We start from the raw sequence: 14,457 nt of genomic DNA, 5'->3' as shown, positions 1-14,457 counted from the left end.
TATTTCCTTACTGTCTACAAACATGATCATGTCTATCCATCCTTAAAAAAATCCTCATTTGATCCATTCATTCCCACTAGCTATCATCCTACATCTCTCCTCCCTTCTGAGCCTAAACTCCTTGAGAAGGTCAACTACAATCAATAATTCTATTTCCTTTTTTTTTTCAGCCAAAGACTAGGTTTATTAGAACATCCGCCACATTGGCCAGACTCTTAAGGAGTCTGAACATTAGTGAACCATTGGCTCTTTTCTTCTCCCTCTATACTTGTTCACATGGTGATCTTATCAGCTTCCACGGATTCAATAATCATCCCTGTGTAGATGAGTCTCATATTAATTTATCTAGCCCTAACCTTACTCCTGACCTCTACTCTTGCATCTCTAACTATCAATTAGACATTTCACATTAAATGTCCTGCAGACATCAAAACACATGTCCAAAATTGAACTCATTATCTTTTCCCTCAATCTTTCACTCTCCCTAATTTCCCTATTACTGTTGAGGGTGCTACTATCTTCCAGGTCATCCAGGCTTGAAACTGAGGTGTCACCCTTAATGCTTCACTTTCTCTCAATCGCTGCATCCAATCTATTGCCAAGTCCTATCAATTCTACCTTTAAGACATCTCTTATATATGCCATCTTCTCTTCTCTGACTTAAATCACCTTGGTACAAGTCTTCATCACCTAACACCTGAACTATTACAATGGTATGCTGGTTGGTCTATCTGCCTCATCTCTCTCCCTACTCAGTGCATCCTCCACTCAGCTATCAAATGTACAGGCCTCACCATAATAACATCCCTTCCCTCACACTCAATAAAATCCAGTGGCTTCTTATCTTCTCCAGAATCAAATACAAAACCTTCTGTCTGGCTTTTAAAGCCCTTCATAACAGGGCCCCCTCCAAACTTTTGAGTCTTTTTTTACCTTACACTCTCCAAATGCTCCAAACATTCCTTGCAAAAAACACTCCATCTCCCAACTCTGGGTATTTTCGCTGGCTGTGTCCTATGCTTGGAATTCTCTCCCTCCGTATCTCCACTAATTGAGCCAATCTAGTGCTACTTGCAGCTGTCTCACTGTAATTTCTGAGGGCTTCTAAACTTATTGTAAAGATTCCTCTTTTCTAGGAGTCTTTAAGTTCATTTTCTTCCTTCATAGTAGTTTTCAACATACTAATTACTTTTCATGTTTGTTTGATTTTTTACAATTTTATTAGTCTATTGGCTTTTCTGTGATGCCCTTTCTGCAATTAGTCTTCACCTTCTGAGGCTGATTATGTTGACAGGATCTAATCAGGCCAACCATTGTTAATTTTTATTTTCCTGTTTCCTTAACTTTTGTGCTAGGATTGATGCACTATGGTTCTGGGCAGGGACCAGACTCTTATGACATGTAAAGCTGCCTTTGTCACAGATCTTTGGAGCTTGGTTGGATCCTTATAGGTGCACAAGGATGGTCCATTCAGTTTGGAGAAGTTGAGTGAAGTTCATGGAATAGGGCTTAAACTTAGCCTGGGGACAGGTTAATGCTGGGATGGTTCTCAAATCCCAAGCTCCAGGCTCTGGTCTAGTCATGGATCAGTTAGTATTCAGGGAAAGCTTTGCCCTACATTGAAGCATTAGCCACTAAGGAGCTGAGGCTAGGAGATAAGTCTCCATCTCATTCTAATTACTTTTTTTCTGTAGTAAACAATCACCACGAAGAGACTGCTTTCCTTTTTCTTTTCCTCTTCTGGTGGTTGCCATCTTTGTTAGGTTATTTAGTTCATTTTTGGCTGATCTGAGGTGGCAAGGAGAGAAATTTAAAGTGATTCACTCCACTATATTGTCCCCTCCAGTACAGAAATGTTTTCTTTTTAAAAATCAAGAATGAGTCTAAATCTAAAGGCTAACTGATAAACAGAAATATTATTTTATTCAGAATCAAAAGACTCTTTAGTTTTACATTCCACATGGAACGAATTTAAATTAACCATATATTTTGCAAAGGAACTTCCTCATTTATTTCCTTTCAGAACTGAAGCAAGGTTTAAAAACATTTTAGTTGTTCACTTTGAGCATTTGAGGTTAAAAAAATGATATATTTTTTATGTATCATGATTTTTACATGCATTTAAAGCAAAAGGAATTTTTTAATAAACCTTGGAAGTTTAAAAATATGTTGATACAATTAAAATTTGATCCTACATTCCTTCATTCCAATATCTGGTACAATTCCTCACACTTAGTGGACATCAAATAAATGCTTACTGGATTGGATTGGAAGAGTAAACTATTTTAGTGATGCTTTGGTTAACAAGTCTTTTGGGGAAATGTTTCATCAATGGAAACAATTCATCAATGAAGTCATAGGTACTTTACAAAAAATCTCACGGCACAGACTTTCTTGCACCTGTTAACATGACAAAATTATCCCTGCTCAGTTAAAGGTAAAAAGGGTGAATCTGGGCTTCATATTCATCCTTAGCCTCACTGTCATTGGCCTTTTTACTCCAGAGAAGAGACATTACCAGCTATTTCTGGCATCTACTATCTTCCTGTTGTCATTACTCTACCCATCAAAATAAGGATGAAATGTCTACATTTGCATGTTGAGTGATGCATATATCATAGTGTGAAAACTTTTAGTCAACGTGTTGCCTCAAGGAGAATCTGCATTTTAAGCCTTTTTACCTTGAATTGTACAAATGAGCTCATCCAATTAGAAAACTTCAGGAATCAGGAAGCATGTTAATTGGGGGTGGAAGAGGATACTGAAATTATGCTATCCCAAACCTATTCTAAGGTAATACAGGTGATTCTCATTTAGTCCTTTGGGGAATGACTTTGAGGCATCAAAATAATCACTCCATCCCCAGATAAGATCTTGTTCACCTGGGAAGGATGAGCTGAGTCAGGCTGCAGTTAGCACAAGTTTATTCCTGGTCACTTCTGGGGATAGGAGTCTCACGTCCCATGTTATGGGTTTCTTCTAGGTTTTGGAACCCTCTCTAACCTACACCAGATGTTGACATCATACTCTTGCTTCTTTCCCGGAATAGAGGTGAGCCCATTAAAAAAGCCTCCTCTTTCTCTGCCTGAAGAGAGGTCTCATATTCTACATTTTCTAGCATACATGAGGTTATTTTAAATAACCCTTTATCTCACATTGTGCCACACATGCATAATGTGAACATGAAGAAATCTACCTCTTGTATTATTTTTGCTCTAACAAAATCTTGAACAAAATGAGTCCATATAACATTCTCTTTATTAGAGGTGGCACATGGTATGGCTACAGATTCACATTATTCCGTACAACACAGAAGGAATCACCTAGAACCATTTTGTTTCCTTATCTTCAGCTTTCATTTATTAGAATGATCCCTAGATTTGATTTTCACATCAAGGGGCTTCAACTACCTCAAGTGATTGATATTGGGAAATTCTCAAAAAATATCTTAAAGTAATTTTAAAAAATTAATGATACTCAGCATCTTCAGGAGCAATGGCTTCCTAAAAATAAAACAAATGATAAAGTGTCTAAACTCCAAAAGACTAGGAATCATTATGCTATTACATTATAGAACAGTTGTGATGTGTCAGGGAGAATTCTCATACTGACAAAAACCACAGGTCCTTACCATATACATGTCTCCTAAAAGAACAAGCAAAAACCTTATCATTCACATGTTTATAAAATACCACTTCTATGTAAAACACTTAAAGGTACTAAGCATTCATGTCTCACAGACTGAAACATAATTCTCAATCAGTGCTCAAGACAAAATAGACTATTAACAGCCTTATGAAGATTTCTGATGAGCCTGGCTAACCATTTTCTCCTTTAACTGTCTCCTTAGTGTAAATCACTAAATTTCATTATAACAAAAATTGTCTAATTCCTATCACTCACACACATACCTCAACCTCAAAAAATGTAGGAGTGACATCCCAAAGATGGCAATACATAAGGGAAAATATAGAGTATCATTTATCCTGTTCAAGAAATAAAAGTGAATTAGGATCAAAACAGACTCGAGATTGGATGGTGTTACACTTCACTTTGTGGCTACACTCCAAAACAGTGTGCTAATCAAAACAGGAAAAAATGAGGATGTTGAACAGCATTCTGGATTGTTCTTCTTCCCTCTCAGGGATACTAGAAGACCCTAAGCAATATTCCATCCACTTAAACGTCTGGTTTAGATCATTACATTCTCAGTTTTGTCCTGACAACTTTGCTTGTTAGGTGTTTTTCCTGCACCAAATTTCAACAGGTTGTGTTCAGTGAAGTTTATATTTTAAAATGATTAAAGTTGTGCTCTCAATTCTAAATTAGGAATTGCTTTCAATTGCAGGAAATTGCTCATGTCCTTAATTAATGAGTCAGGTTCTGTTGTGCACAGTTCATTGTGAGACATCACTATGGAAACCACAGGTTGCTGCAGGTGGTGATGCCAGTGACTCAGTAGGTGACATTTTCTTGCAAATCAGCAATAAACCAGTGCCTTAACATGATGATGGTCAAGAACTATGTTAATGGTTGTTTTACCTTTTAGGTAGTACATAAAATGAATATTTTATACCATTTTTCAGTACTAATATTTATTGAGCTTTACAGGCTTGTATGTACTATCTATGAACTTACAGAAGAATGTACAAAGGTTTATCAAAAAGACATTTTCTGTCTTCAGACAACTTTTAAGTAAGACGGCTCTGGGAATACATGCAAAAAAAATATAAAAGACGTTAAATACAGAGGTGCTTTTCCAAATCTAAGTAAGAATGAGACAGCTTGATACAGTAGAAAAAGCAGTGGAATGGGATTCCAAAGAACTGGGTTCTGCCACTTTATGACCTGGGCAAGTCACTTCACACCTTTGTAAGTCTCAACATCTCCATGTATAACATGAGGACACTGAGTGCGATGATTGTTAAAGTCTCTTTCAGCTCCAAGATTATGTGATTCTCTAAAATAAAGGAGGAAAAAAAACCCAATGTCAATGTTAATTTTATAAAACTTCTTTAAATTAGTCATAAATGGACAAGTAGCATAGAGTAGAAGGACTACAGGATTACAATTATTTCAACCATTTCAGTTAAACTGCTGATGTCCTGAAATCTACCTTGCTAGACCTATCCTGACCCAAACTCCATTCCCACATTTCCGCATAGCTACTAAAAATTTATAGTGGAATATCTTTCAGTCAATCTCAGGCTCAAATATTTAGAACAGTATTCATCATTCTCCCACCAAAGCCAGCCTCTCTTCTCAATGGCACTATCTATATACCCAATAAACCAAGATGTAAATCTTTGAGTTAGTTTTGATAAACACAAGTTTCTCAGCTTTATTCATTTTTTTTTTCAAAGTTCCTATTGTAACCAACCTAATTCAGTCCTTCATGGACTTACAGTTAGTTTACTCTAAAAGCCCTTCTTACTGACCTTCCCAACTCACTTCTTCCTTCTTATCCATTCTGTTGCCAAACACAGCTCTCATCTGTTATTCTCTTGTTCATATTTGACCAGTGGCCTTCCATTTCCTACCATTATTAAACTTGGATTCCTGGCTTTCAGGGTCTTCAATAATTTGACACTACCCTATCAAACTTATTTTCCACATTTCCCAATATTATCTAGTAGATTTCTTCATGGTCATAAAACTGAAAGCAAGGTTCAGAGAAATAAATATGAGACTGGGTTTACTATTTGACTATAAAACTAAAGAATTTGAGTGTCATTTCAAAGGCTCTGCTCCAACAAGTTATCTCATGTGCAACTGTTAAGACCCTAAAAAAATTCAATGACTGATGTGACAACAGAAATATTTTTGTTCTACGATCCTCTGATCATTAATATCACATAAGGCATAAAACAAAGAGACTATGCTAGCTTGGACACTGAAATAGAGAATGTCCAGAGCAGTACAAATGGAAGAGGTTCCCAAACTTATTTGGCCTACGCCCCCCTTTAAAAAAAATTTGCTCAGCAGCCCCCTAGAAATCTACTTTCTTTAACCTTTTAACCATTTTTTTTTGTTTCAATCTGCACCACTCCAAAAACTAAATAAACAAATAAATGGCGGCCCCCTGGATTGTTCCAGTGTCACCCTCACCCCCCCAAGTCCCCGGGGGCAGTAAGTATCACCCACTTTGGGAATCTATGTCAAGTGAGGTTTTCCAGATACTCTTGTTTGCAGACATTACACTGAATGCGTCAAGCACTGGAACATTTCTCAGCTTACTAAATGAAATCGCTTACTGCTCAAAAGAGTTTGGCCTAACACAGAAGAATCAAGTATATGAAGAATACCTATTTTCCAGACTTGTGTGGTAGGATGGACAGTGTCCTGAACTGATCCATTAGTATACATATTTTGGAGAGACACTGAGGCAAAGAAGGGGAAAGGCATAAGCATTTATATAGTGCCTACTATATGCCAGGCATTGTGCCAAGTACTTTACAAATACTACTTTATCTGATCCTCACACCAAACCTCAATGAGGTCGGTGCTGTTTCAAAAGAATTCCAAGAATGAATGGTGTCCAGATTTGAGGATGAAAAAGAAAAAGGACTGAAATGCTTTGGGGAATACGCCTAGCATTTTGAGGAAGAAGCCCTGGGTTGTTGAAACAAAACCCCCTTTTCACAGCACCAATATTCTTCTATTGATAGCATGGTTGCAAAAAACTTCAGGCTGCAACATATTACCAGTGGCAAAAAAAATTTAAGAAATCTAAAAATCTTAAAAAAAAAAAAAGGATAATTAGCAAAAGGGGCACCTGTCATACAGCAAAAACGAGGTGTAACAGCCAGTTTACACGTTAAATAGGCTCCAAGTTAATAATTAAGAGAGCTAAGATATAGAAAAAGGTGCCAGCATATTGAGTAGACTTCCTATGGAAGCCAATGAAAGGGAATGGAAAAGAATTCAAAAGGATGAAGAGTAGATAGGTTGTAGTGTACAATGTGGAAGAGAATACTCATATCACTGAGAATACAGATTCACTAATATATGTAAGAATTATTCAATTTTTGCCTTCAGTTCTAGTTTGGCTAATAATAGTAGCAGCAACAACCACAACAATAGCAATTTCAAAGCACTTTTAAAATATTTAGTTTTATACTCACAAACCTGGGAAGCAGGTGTTACTATTACTCTTATAACAGAGGCAGAGAGAGGTTAAGTGACTTGCATAGGGTTATATAGTATCTGAGGCTGGATTTGAACCCAGGTCTTCCTGAATCCAGGTCCCCCTTACACACTATGTTAATTTCTTCCTCTGTGCTTCTTATTTTTAATATGTTATAGCTCCCTTCTTGAATACCCTCTCTTTCCCTTTCCAGCAATTTAAATATTCCCCATTCTTCAAGGTCCTAAAATCTAGAACTTAAAATTGTAAAAAAATGCAATGGAACTGATGGAAAAAAAGGACATGATGACATCAATGGGTATAAGTTACCTGAAATCAATCAAGCACTTTAATGCTAACCTTGACTTATCATCAATTAAAAACACTATTAGGTTAATAATCTTGAAGATTACAAAAAGTCAAATAGCAACATCAAGTGTTCTAAAGAAGTATTTAAAAACATTCTAAAGCTTGTAAACTAGTATTATAAGCACTAGTCTCATGAAAAGAATTATCATTAATTATTGGTCAAACCAAAATAAAAAATAACAGAAGTTTGGTTTAAACCACACTCAGAAGACATATACACTACGTAAAATATATAGATTAATATAATATTGGGGGAAAAGTAACAATTTTTCATATTTTCTATCTCTGACACTAAAGTTCCCTTGCAAACACTGTATTCCTTTAGTTATTCAAATATAGAGACTATGGAATGAAATATTGGTTGTAAAGCAAGCTGCTTATAGGGGAATTTTTAGAGCTACTCAAAATAAACACACACCAAATTAAGGTGATTAAAAAACAACTCTAAGGGAAGCCCTCTTACATGTAATCAAGGTTTTTCTGCTGTTAAGCAGAGCCTGTAACATTATTTTTAGAACCTATCACACTATACATAATAATTACATACCAAAAATCAACAGACCTCTCAAATGTTATTTCACAACAGCTACTATGTGCTTCTTCTTCTCGGGCACAAATGGTATAGATCCAGGTTTGCTATGTTTGATACGATTCATTTCCCTAGGAAAAAAGAAAATAAACAAAATGTACATGAGATTATAAGTAAATCCATCTAAACAAAATATAATTTTCAAAAACATTCTTTCACTGGAGTCTCCTGACCCAAAAAAAAATCACAAGCCAGAATAAAAGAAAGTAATCAACATTTTAATATCCTACTCTGCTAAATATTAGGACTCATTATTTATAAATAGAAATGCCCCAATCTGAAAATGTTATGTACTTTAAAAAGTCCCAAGTCCACCCAGCAACACAATCTACTAATGTGATTCTTTTACGTATCTCAGTCTAAAAAGATATAGCATGCCATATGAACCTTGCACTTTTAGCAACTGAAAGAATTACAAACACAAGGATTTTCCAGGGAAAAGGCTCCCTCTGATCAGGTGATCCAAAACTGGAATGAACACAGCTGCACAAATACCACAAGGATATGGAAAAACGGCTGCATCTTTAGGTAAAAAGCCTTCCTCTCTTTTAACTGTAAGAATCTTTTGAACATTCTTACTAAGAAAAATTTAATTAGATTAGAAAGGATTTATCATTTTCCAACTGTAGCGGGTAGAAGTTTAGACAACATGAGGAGAAGTAGCATATTCTTTGTGACATAGTTCACTCTGAGAATTTCTTTGCCAACTTCTAACTCAAGCATGTATTCTTAGCAACTGTGAATTTTTTCATAACTCTAAGGTCACTAATGTTTCCATGTGTTATCAGTCAATGGAGAGTAGATGAGTTTAGAATAACTGGTCCTTTACTTTCTTTCAGAACCAAATGAAGTCCTAATGTGTAACAGCACATAAACTGACCACTTGAAAGATAATTATGTCATTGTTTACATGCCACTCCCTTCTCATTTTGTTTCATTAGTGAGGGAGGGGAAAGGATGCCAGTAGCACAATGTCAAACATACTTCCTCTGACGAGCTTCTTTCATGATGCGCTGTTCCTTAATTTGGCTATAGATGGTCTTAGGTAAATGACGATGTCGAGCTATTCGACTTATCTGAGGATGGTATTTAAACTTCTCCTTCAACTTCTGGTTATAATTTAAGGCTGCCTTTTCTCGTGATGTAAGCTTAAAAAAAATCATGATGACAAGAGTAGTTGTTAGGTTTATTTTATTATATAGATAGCCAAGACAGACCCATCTTTTACTAAAAAACACAAAAACCAAAAAAAACCTACAAAATTCTTTATAAATTACACCTCAAATCACAAGTACAACTGTCTTTGCGCTCCTGAAGGAACACTGTTATAAACTGTATTTCTTGAAACTAAAATCATTCCTCCATTAATTTACATGAATTTCAGAAAAATGCTCCTAAGAAAAAAAATTGGGAGCCCAATATAATTTAAAATAGACAAAAATGCTTAACACTGCAGTCGGATTTTTAAAATTAGAGATTAAACATTAACACCGACCACTCAATAAGTTAAGTATCATGATAAAAATGCTGTACTCTACAATGCCAAAGCTATGATAATTACCTTAAAAAACTAAATTGATCTGAATGTTTCTTTGGTCAGAAAATAATAAATGCTTAGTAAAACAGAAATCAAATCAATAAGACAATGGGAAAATGAAAGGGGTCTCTTACCACACCCAATTTTTCAGAAGCATTGGCTTTCCAGAGTCGAATGTTCATTTCATCAGATCCACACAAAATATATTTGCTGTCGGATGTCCATTTCACAGAGATAACATGTTGCATTCTCTTTGTGTGATATACTTCTCTATTAAAAAAAAAACCTCATCAAAACCTTTAGAACTCTATGGATCTTTTCTTTAATACCTTAGTACTACTTTTAAAGTATCAGATAGTTTCTTTAAACCTTTAAGGAATACAAGGCATTATTCAAGATCACAGTACTCTAAATCTCATACATGAAGCTCGCAGAACAAGTCAAGGTCAAACAAGTAAAATGACACAGATGGAGAATTCAGAACAGAAACAAAATGAATTATACTTACTAAGAACAAAAATATTATCAATCTTTTTTTGTTATGTTAAAAAATAAAAGGAATGCAATGGGTGGTCTCAGATAGCTTCCTGAATTTGGTAATGTTTCCTAATTTGTGTTATGAAATATTTGATTTTATCAAAATTGGCTTAAAATTGAAGTGTTGCTGATTTACACGTGTGGAAAAAAGGTGAGAGTCACAACAGCACCTAGTAGATTGAGGTAAGAATTAATCAGAAAATGAAGTTAAATATCATACCTATCTGGAAATGTTGTGAAACACACAACTTAAAAAAATCCACAGAAAATACTATATTATAAGTGTCATAAACAGCATTAAGAGGAAAATTAAAACAAATCCAAAAAAATTAAAAAAGGGGAAGAGGTAAAAGAGAAGAAAGGAGAAATCCAAAGAGAAGATGATCTAAGACTCAGAGTACAAAATGGAAAGGGAATACATACATTGAACAAAATCATCCACAGGAAAGGAAACCTTTGAGAGTATAGCAGATTCATATCCAAGCTAAATCTTCTTTCTGCCTCCTCCCAAACATAACCACAATTGTTACTTTACAATCTCAAAAAACAAGAGAGGCAGGAAGGAACAGTGGAAAAAAAGTACTTGACACCAGGAAAGATCTAGGTTCAAACTTCAAGTTTAGCACTGACATGGGCAAGTCATTTCACTTCTCAGTTTCAGCTGCCTCATTTGTGAAATGGGGACAGCTTTGTCTACTGAAGTTCAAATGAAATAACCTAAAAGTAAATTATTTTTCAGCTCCAATGAAATCAGTTCCAGGCTTCTGAGTGTACAAAACTCACATAAAAGATCCAAGGAAATTACCATACCACAAAGAGACCAGAAGTGCTCTAAGGAAGCGTCACCTGGATACAAATAGCCACTGAATTCCAAGACAAGCTGTCCCATTCTTGTTTTTCAGCTTTTTCAAGGTTCACTGCCTCCAAGAAAGGCACTAGGGCACTTTTCCCCAACAGCAGTAAGACAGAGGGAAGTTTAAATGGCAGGAAATTAAGCAGTCTTTAAAAATAATATAAATTACTTGTATATAACAGTGATAGTCTAGATTTCTTTAATTTAGGGAGCTCTAGAGGAGGAAATTTCCTCTCCGAAAGCAAGTCAACAGCTGGCCTGTAATTTACATACTTGGAGATTGCCTGGGTGCTAAGAGATCATGTGACTTGCTCAGGGTCACAAAGCCCCTAAGTGCCAAGAAGAAGGACTCGAACATTGCTCTTGCCTGTCAAATACAACTTTTTGACTACTAAATAAACCAACTTAAACCACTCCTTTATGATACATAATTTCAAAATTCTTGATCAACATGTTTCTCATGCTTGAATATCTAATTCAACAAACTACATACATATAGCAAGGAACACAAGATTTAAAGTATTGCAAAGTTCATTAAAATATTCAAATGCATCCTTAAAAAAGGGATTAAAAAACTTAAATAAACTTAACAGGTTTTCTACATACAGTCAAAACGAAGCAATTGCCTTTGTGAAAAATGAGATTCAGAGGTTTCCCCAGACCCCTTCTTCCAAAGTTGTTTTTCTTCAGAAGGACATAATATAATATAAATAATGAGATATAATATAGTATACTGTGATATATAATATGACATACGAGATTGCATTGACTCTCCTTACCCTGCTCTGCCCCCACCCAAGCTCACAAGTAATCTAAGGTAAGGAAACTCATTGTATTCTATTCAAACTTGGGTGGAGAGATTATTTTGTCTAGATAGTCCAAGGCTGGGAGTAGTTTGGTATGGCTGGAAGTGGTCTGGTATAGAGGTATTTCCTCTGTCCAGAGGTGAAATGATGATGGGGTGACATCAGCCCTTACTGAAAAGATATAAACTGTGCACCCTAATCCCGAAATGAGCTCAGTTCCATACTGCCTCCATTAGGGAGTCCAATTCTAGACTGGCTCTCATGCATACATGCTGCTCGCTTTGAGAGAAATAAACATGGATACAACTTAAATCTTGTTTGTCTTTCTTAGACCAAAATCTACAGGTTGAAACCTTGAAAGAATACTACTGATCTAGCTGTTTGCTTAGTAAAACTCTGAATGAAATCCAAACAGAATGCTGTTTTTACACAGAATCAACGTAGCATTTAAAAGCATTTATTTACTCACAGTTCATCTTAAATATCTAGTTCCTCTAAATAAAAATTTTATGTTTTCTAAAGATCATTTTAAAGAAAAGTTTATTTACTTTTTTTTTTAAAAGCTACTATAATAGACTTTTGGGGGTTGAAACTGACTTGTGAGATTCAGTGGTATGACATCTGTGGTCTTTTAGCATACCTGCTTTTGATCACAGTACATAGTACTCTGATTAGCAAAATTGTTCAGATATTATATTAAAAAAGGTAGCTTAAAAAATGGCTTTTTCCATGAATAGTTGCTCAAACAACCTTCCCCTACACAGTTCTAAATGGGATATAAAAACAACACCAAGGTTTGATGAACAAAAGCAACAGAAACAAACAATTAAGATTGTTAAAGGAATAAAACATAGAAGGAAGCAACTCTTTTGGCTTGCTTTTATATATGCATTATGGGGAAAACAATCACTTTTTTATGCAGTATATGTAATTTTCACTCTGTCCTATGGAAGTTCAAGGCCTTCTATGGTTCTTCACCACTGACTTAGTTCAAACCCCATCCCATAGGTGCGTGTGTACACATATACACACATACACACATATATATGTGCATTTGTATATAGATGTACACACATATACACATACAAACACACACACACACACACACACACACACACACACACACACACACACACAAAACCTGAGGCCCAGAAAAGTGAAATGATTTCTCCAAAGTCACTACCCAGAAGTATTAATGTCATCTCGGTAGAAAGCTATGGAAAAGTAAAACTTGGGTCCAAGCAGATAAATGTAAGATGGACAAAGTCAATGAGGAAATATCTGTTACCACTGAGGCCAACAAGAATTTACTCTATTTAAGGTTATTTTCATGAGGACTTCAAAAGCATCAGTATACAAGATACAAAATTAGGTCTAACACAGAAAAAACGATTTAGAAAAGAAAGCTTGATTCTTAAATTTCTACTATATCAAATTGAAAAGCTTCTGAAGTTGCACACAGAGCTATGATAAGGAGAGTTACTGACTGGGGAAAAAACATCTTTGTATAAAATGTCTCTGATGTTTGATATTTAACATATTTAAGAAATTAACACAAATATTCAAGACCAGGAATCATTCCACAATGGATAAAAATCAAAGGATTCACAAACAAAGATCTATGAGTAAGATGGCTGCCTGAATAGAAGACTATCTAGCTCTTCAACACTTACTCTAGAGAAACCTGAAGGTCACACCAGACTAAATAATCATCACGGAAACCAATGAGAAATTAGAGTGACTTTTTTCAACCCAGAACTGCATAAATAGCCAGCCAACAGCTCCCAGCAATAGGGAAGGAGACCACTAGCAAAGTCAGCACTAGCCTGGCAAACCATAGTCTCCCAGTATGACTAGAGAAGGGCCAAAGACAAGTTCAACCTACACGGTTTTTTGTCAGGAAGCATCAAGAAGGGAGGGCTCCAATAAAGAAAGGAATAGCAGTGACCAATATAAGTACAACTTGGACAAGGACATTACAGGGCTCTGAGGTCCCAAACACCCTGTCCTGAAACACCATTAAGGGCTCTGAAGATTCTGTGCTCAAAGCTCCAAGAGAACCTAACTGCATGAGGAAAAAGAAACTTAGCATAGGACCCAGGGTGAGAACCAACAGGGCTGGCAACTCCATCCAAAAAAGTGCAGATGCTGATCCTGGCACAAAGCTTCAATTCAGGAATTAAAGCTGGAGAAGTGAGTAAACCAAAGAAGACACCAAATCAGCACCTAAACTTAAAGGTCTCTAAAACTGAGGAGGCGGGTAGGAACAAATTCCTGCCAAATAACCTCTTTAAATCCTCTATAGCTCTAAAAGAGGTCTGAAAAATGTATTCTCTTAAGAAAGTTTTTTTTTCTTCAATCCCTCCCAGCAAAATCAAATGAAAACTACAGGAGGAGTACAATGTTTCAATTCTTTTGATGTTAACCACTTCCATTTCCTCCAAATTTGGTCACTAAGCTGTCTCCCACGCTTTAGAATCTGAGATATCATGCTAACTATTACTAAATAAACAAAATATTTTATAAAAAAAACTTTTTTGAGGTAAAAAAGGACCATTTAGAGTTCTGTTAACAATGAAAGCAATTATAAAATACCTATCCATACATGTCAGAAGTAGCTTTTAAACTACAACAATGTTA

At 35.6% G+C, this 14,457-nt stretch overlaps 1 protein-coding gene across 2 annotated transcripts in view; it reads right to left on the bottom strand.

Annotated features, from left to right (window-relative positions):
* Positions 1-3,240: 3,240 nt before the first annotated feature.
* Positions 3,241-14,457, bottom strand: part of DCAF13 (DDB1 and CUL4 associated factor 13) — a 33,621-nt gene continuing 22,404 nt past the window's right edge. The window contains exons 9-12 of one of the 2 annotated variants that reach the window (XM_020969734.2): positions 9,756-9,891; positions 9,069-9,232; positions 8,043-8,155; positions 3,241-4,960 (exon numbers count right to left, since the gene is read on the bottom strand). In XM_020969734.2, the coding sequence (XP_020825393.1) occupies positions 8,068-8,155; positions 9,069-9,232; positions 9,756-9,891 (388 nt within the window). In that variant the 3' untranslated portion in view covers positions 3,241-4,960; positions 8,043-8,067. The remainder of the gene's footprint in view (positions 4,961-8,042; positions 8,156-9,068; positions 9,233-9,755; positions 9,892-14,457) is intronic. The other variant, XM_020969725.2, reaches the window with a different exon arrangement.

The sequence above is a fragment of the Phascolarctos cinereus genome, unplaced genomic scaffold, assembly GCF_003287225.1.
Source record: "Phascolarctos cinereus isolate Bilbo 61053 unplaced genomic scaffold, phaCin_HiC Scaffold_4;HRSCAF=312, whole genome shotgun sequence".
NCBI lineage: Eukaryota > Metazoa > Chordata > Mammalia > Diprotodontia > Phascolarctidae > Phascolarctos > Phascolarctos cinereus.
This window is presented reverse-complemented; position numbering and strand designations above follow the sequence as displayed.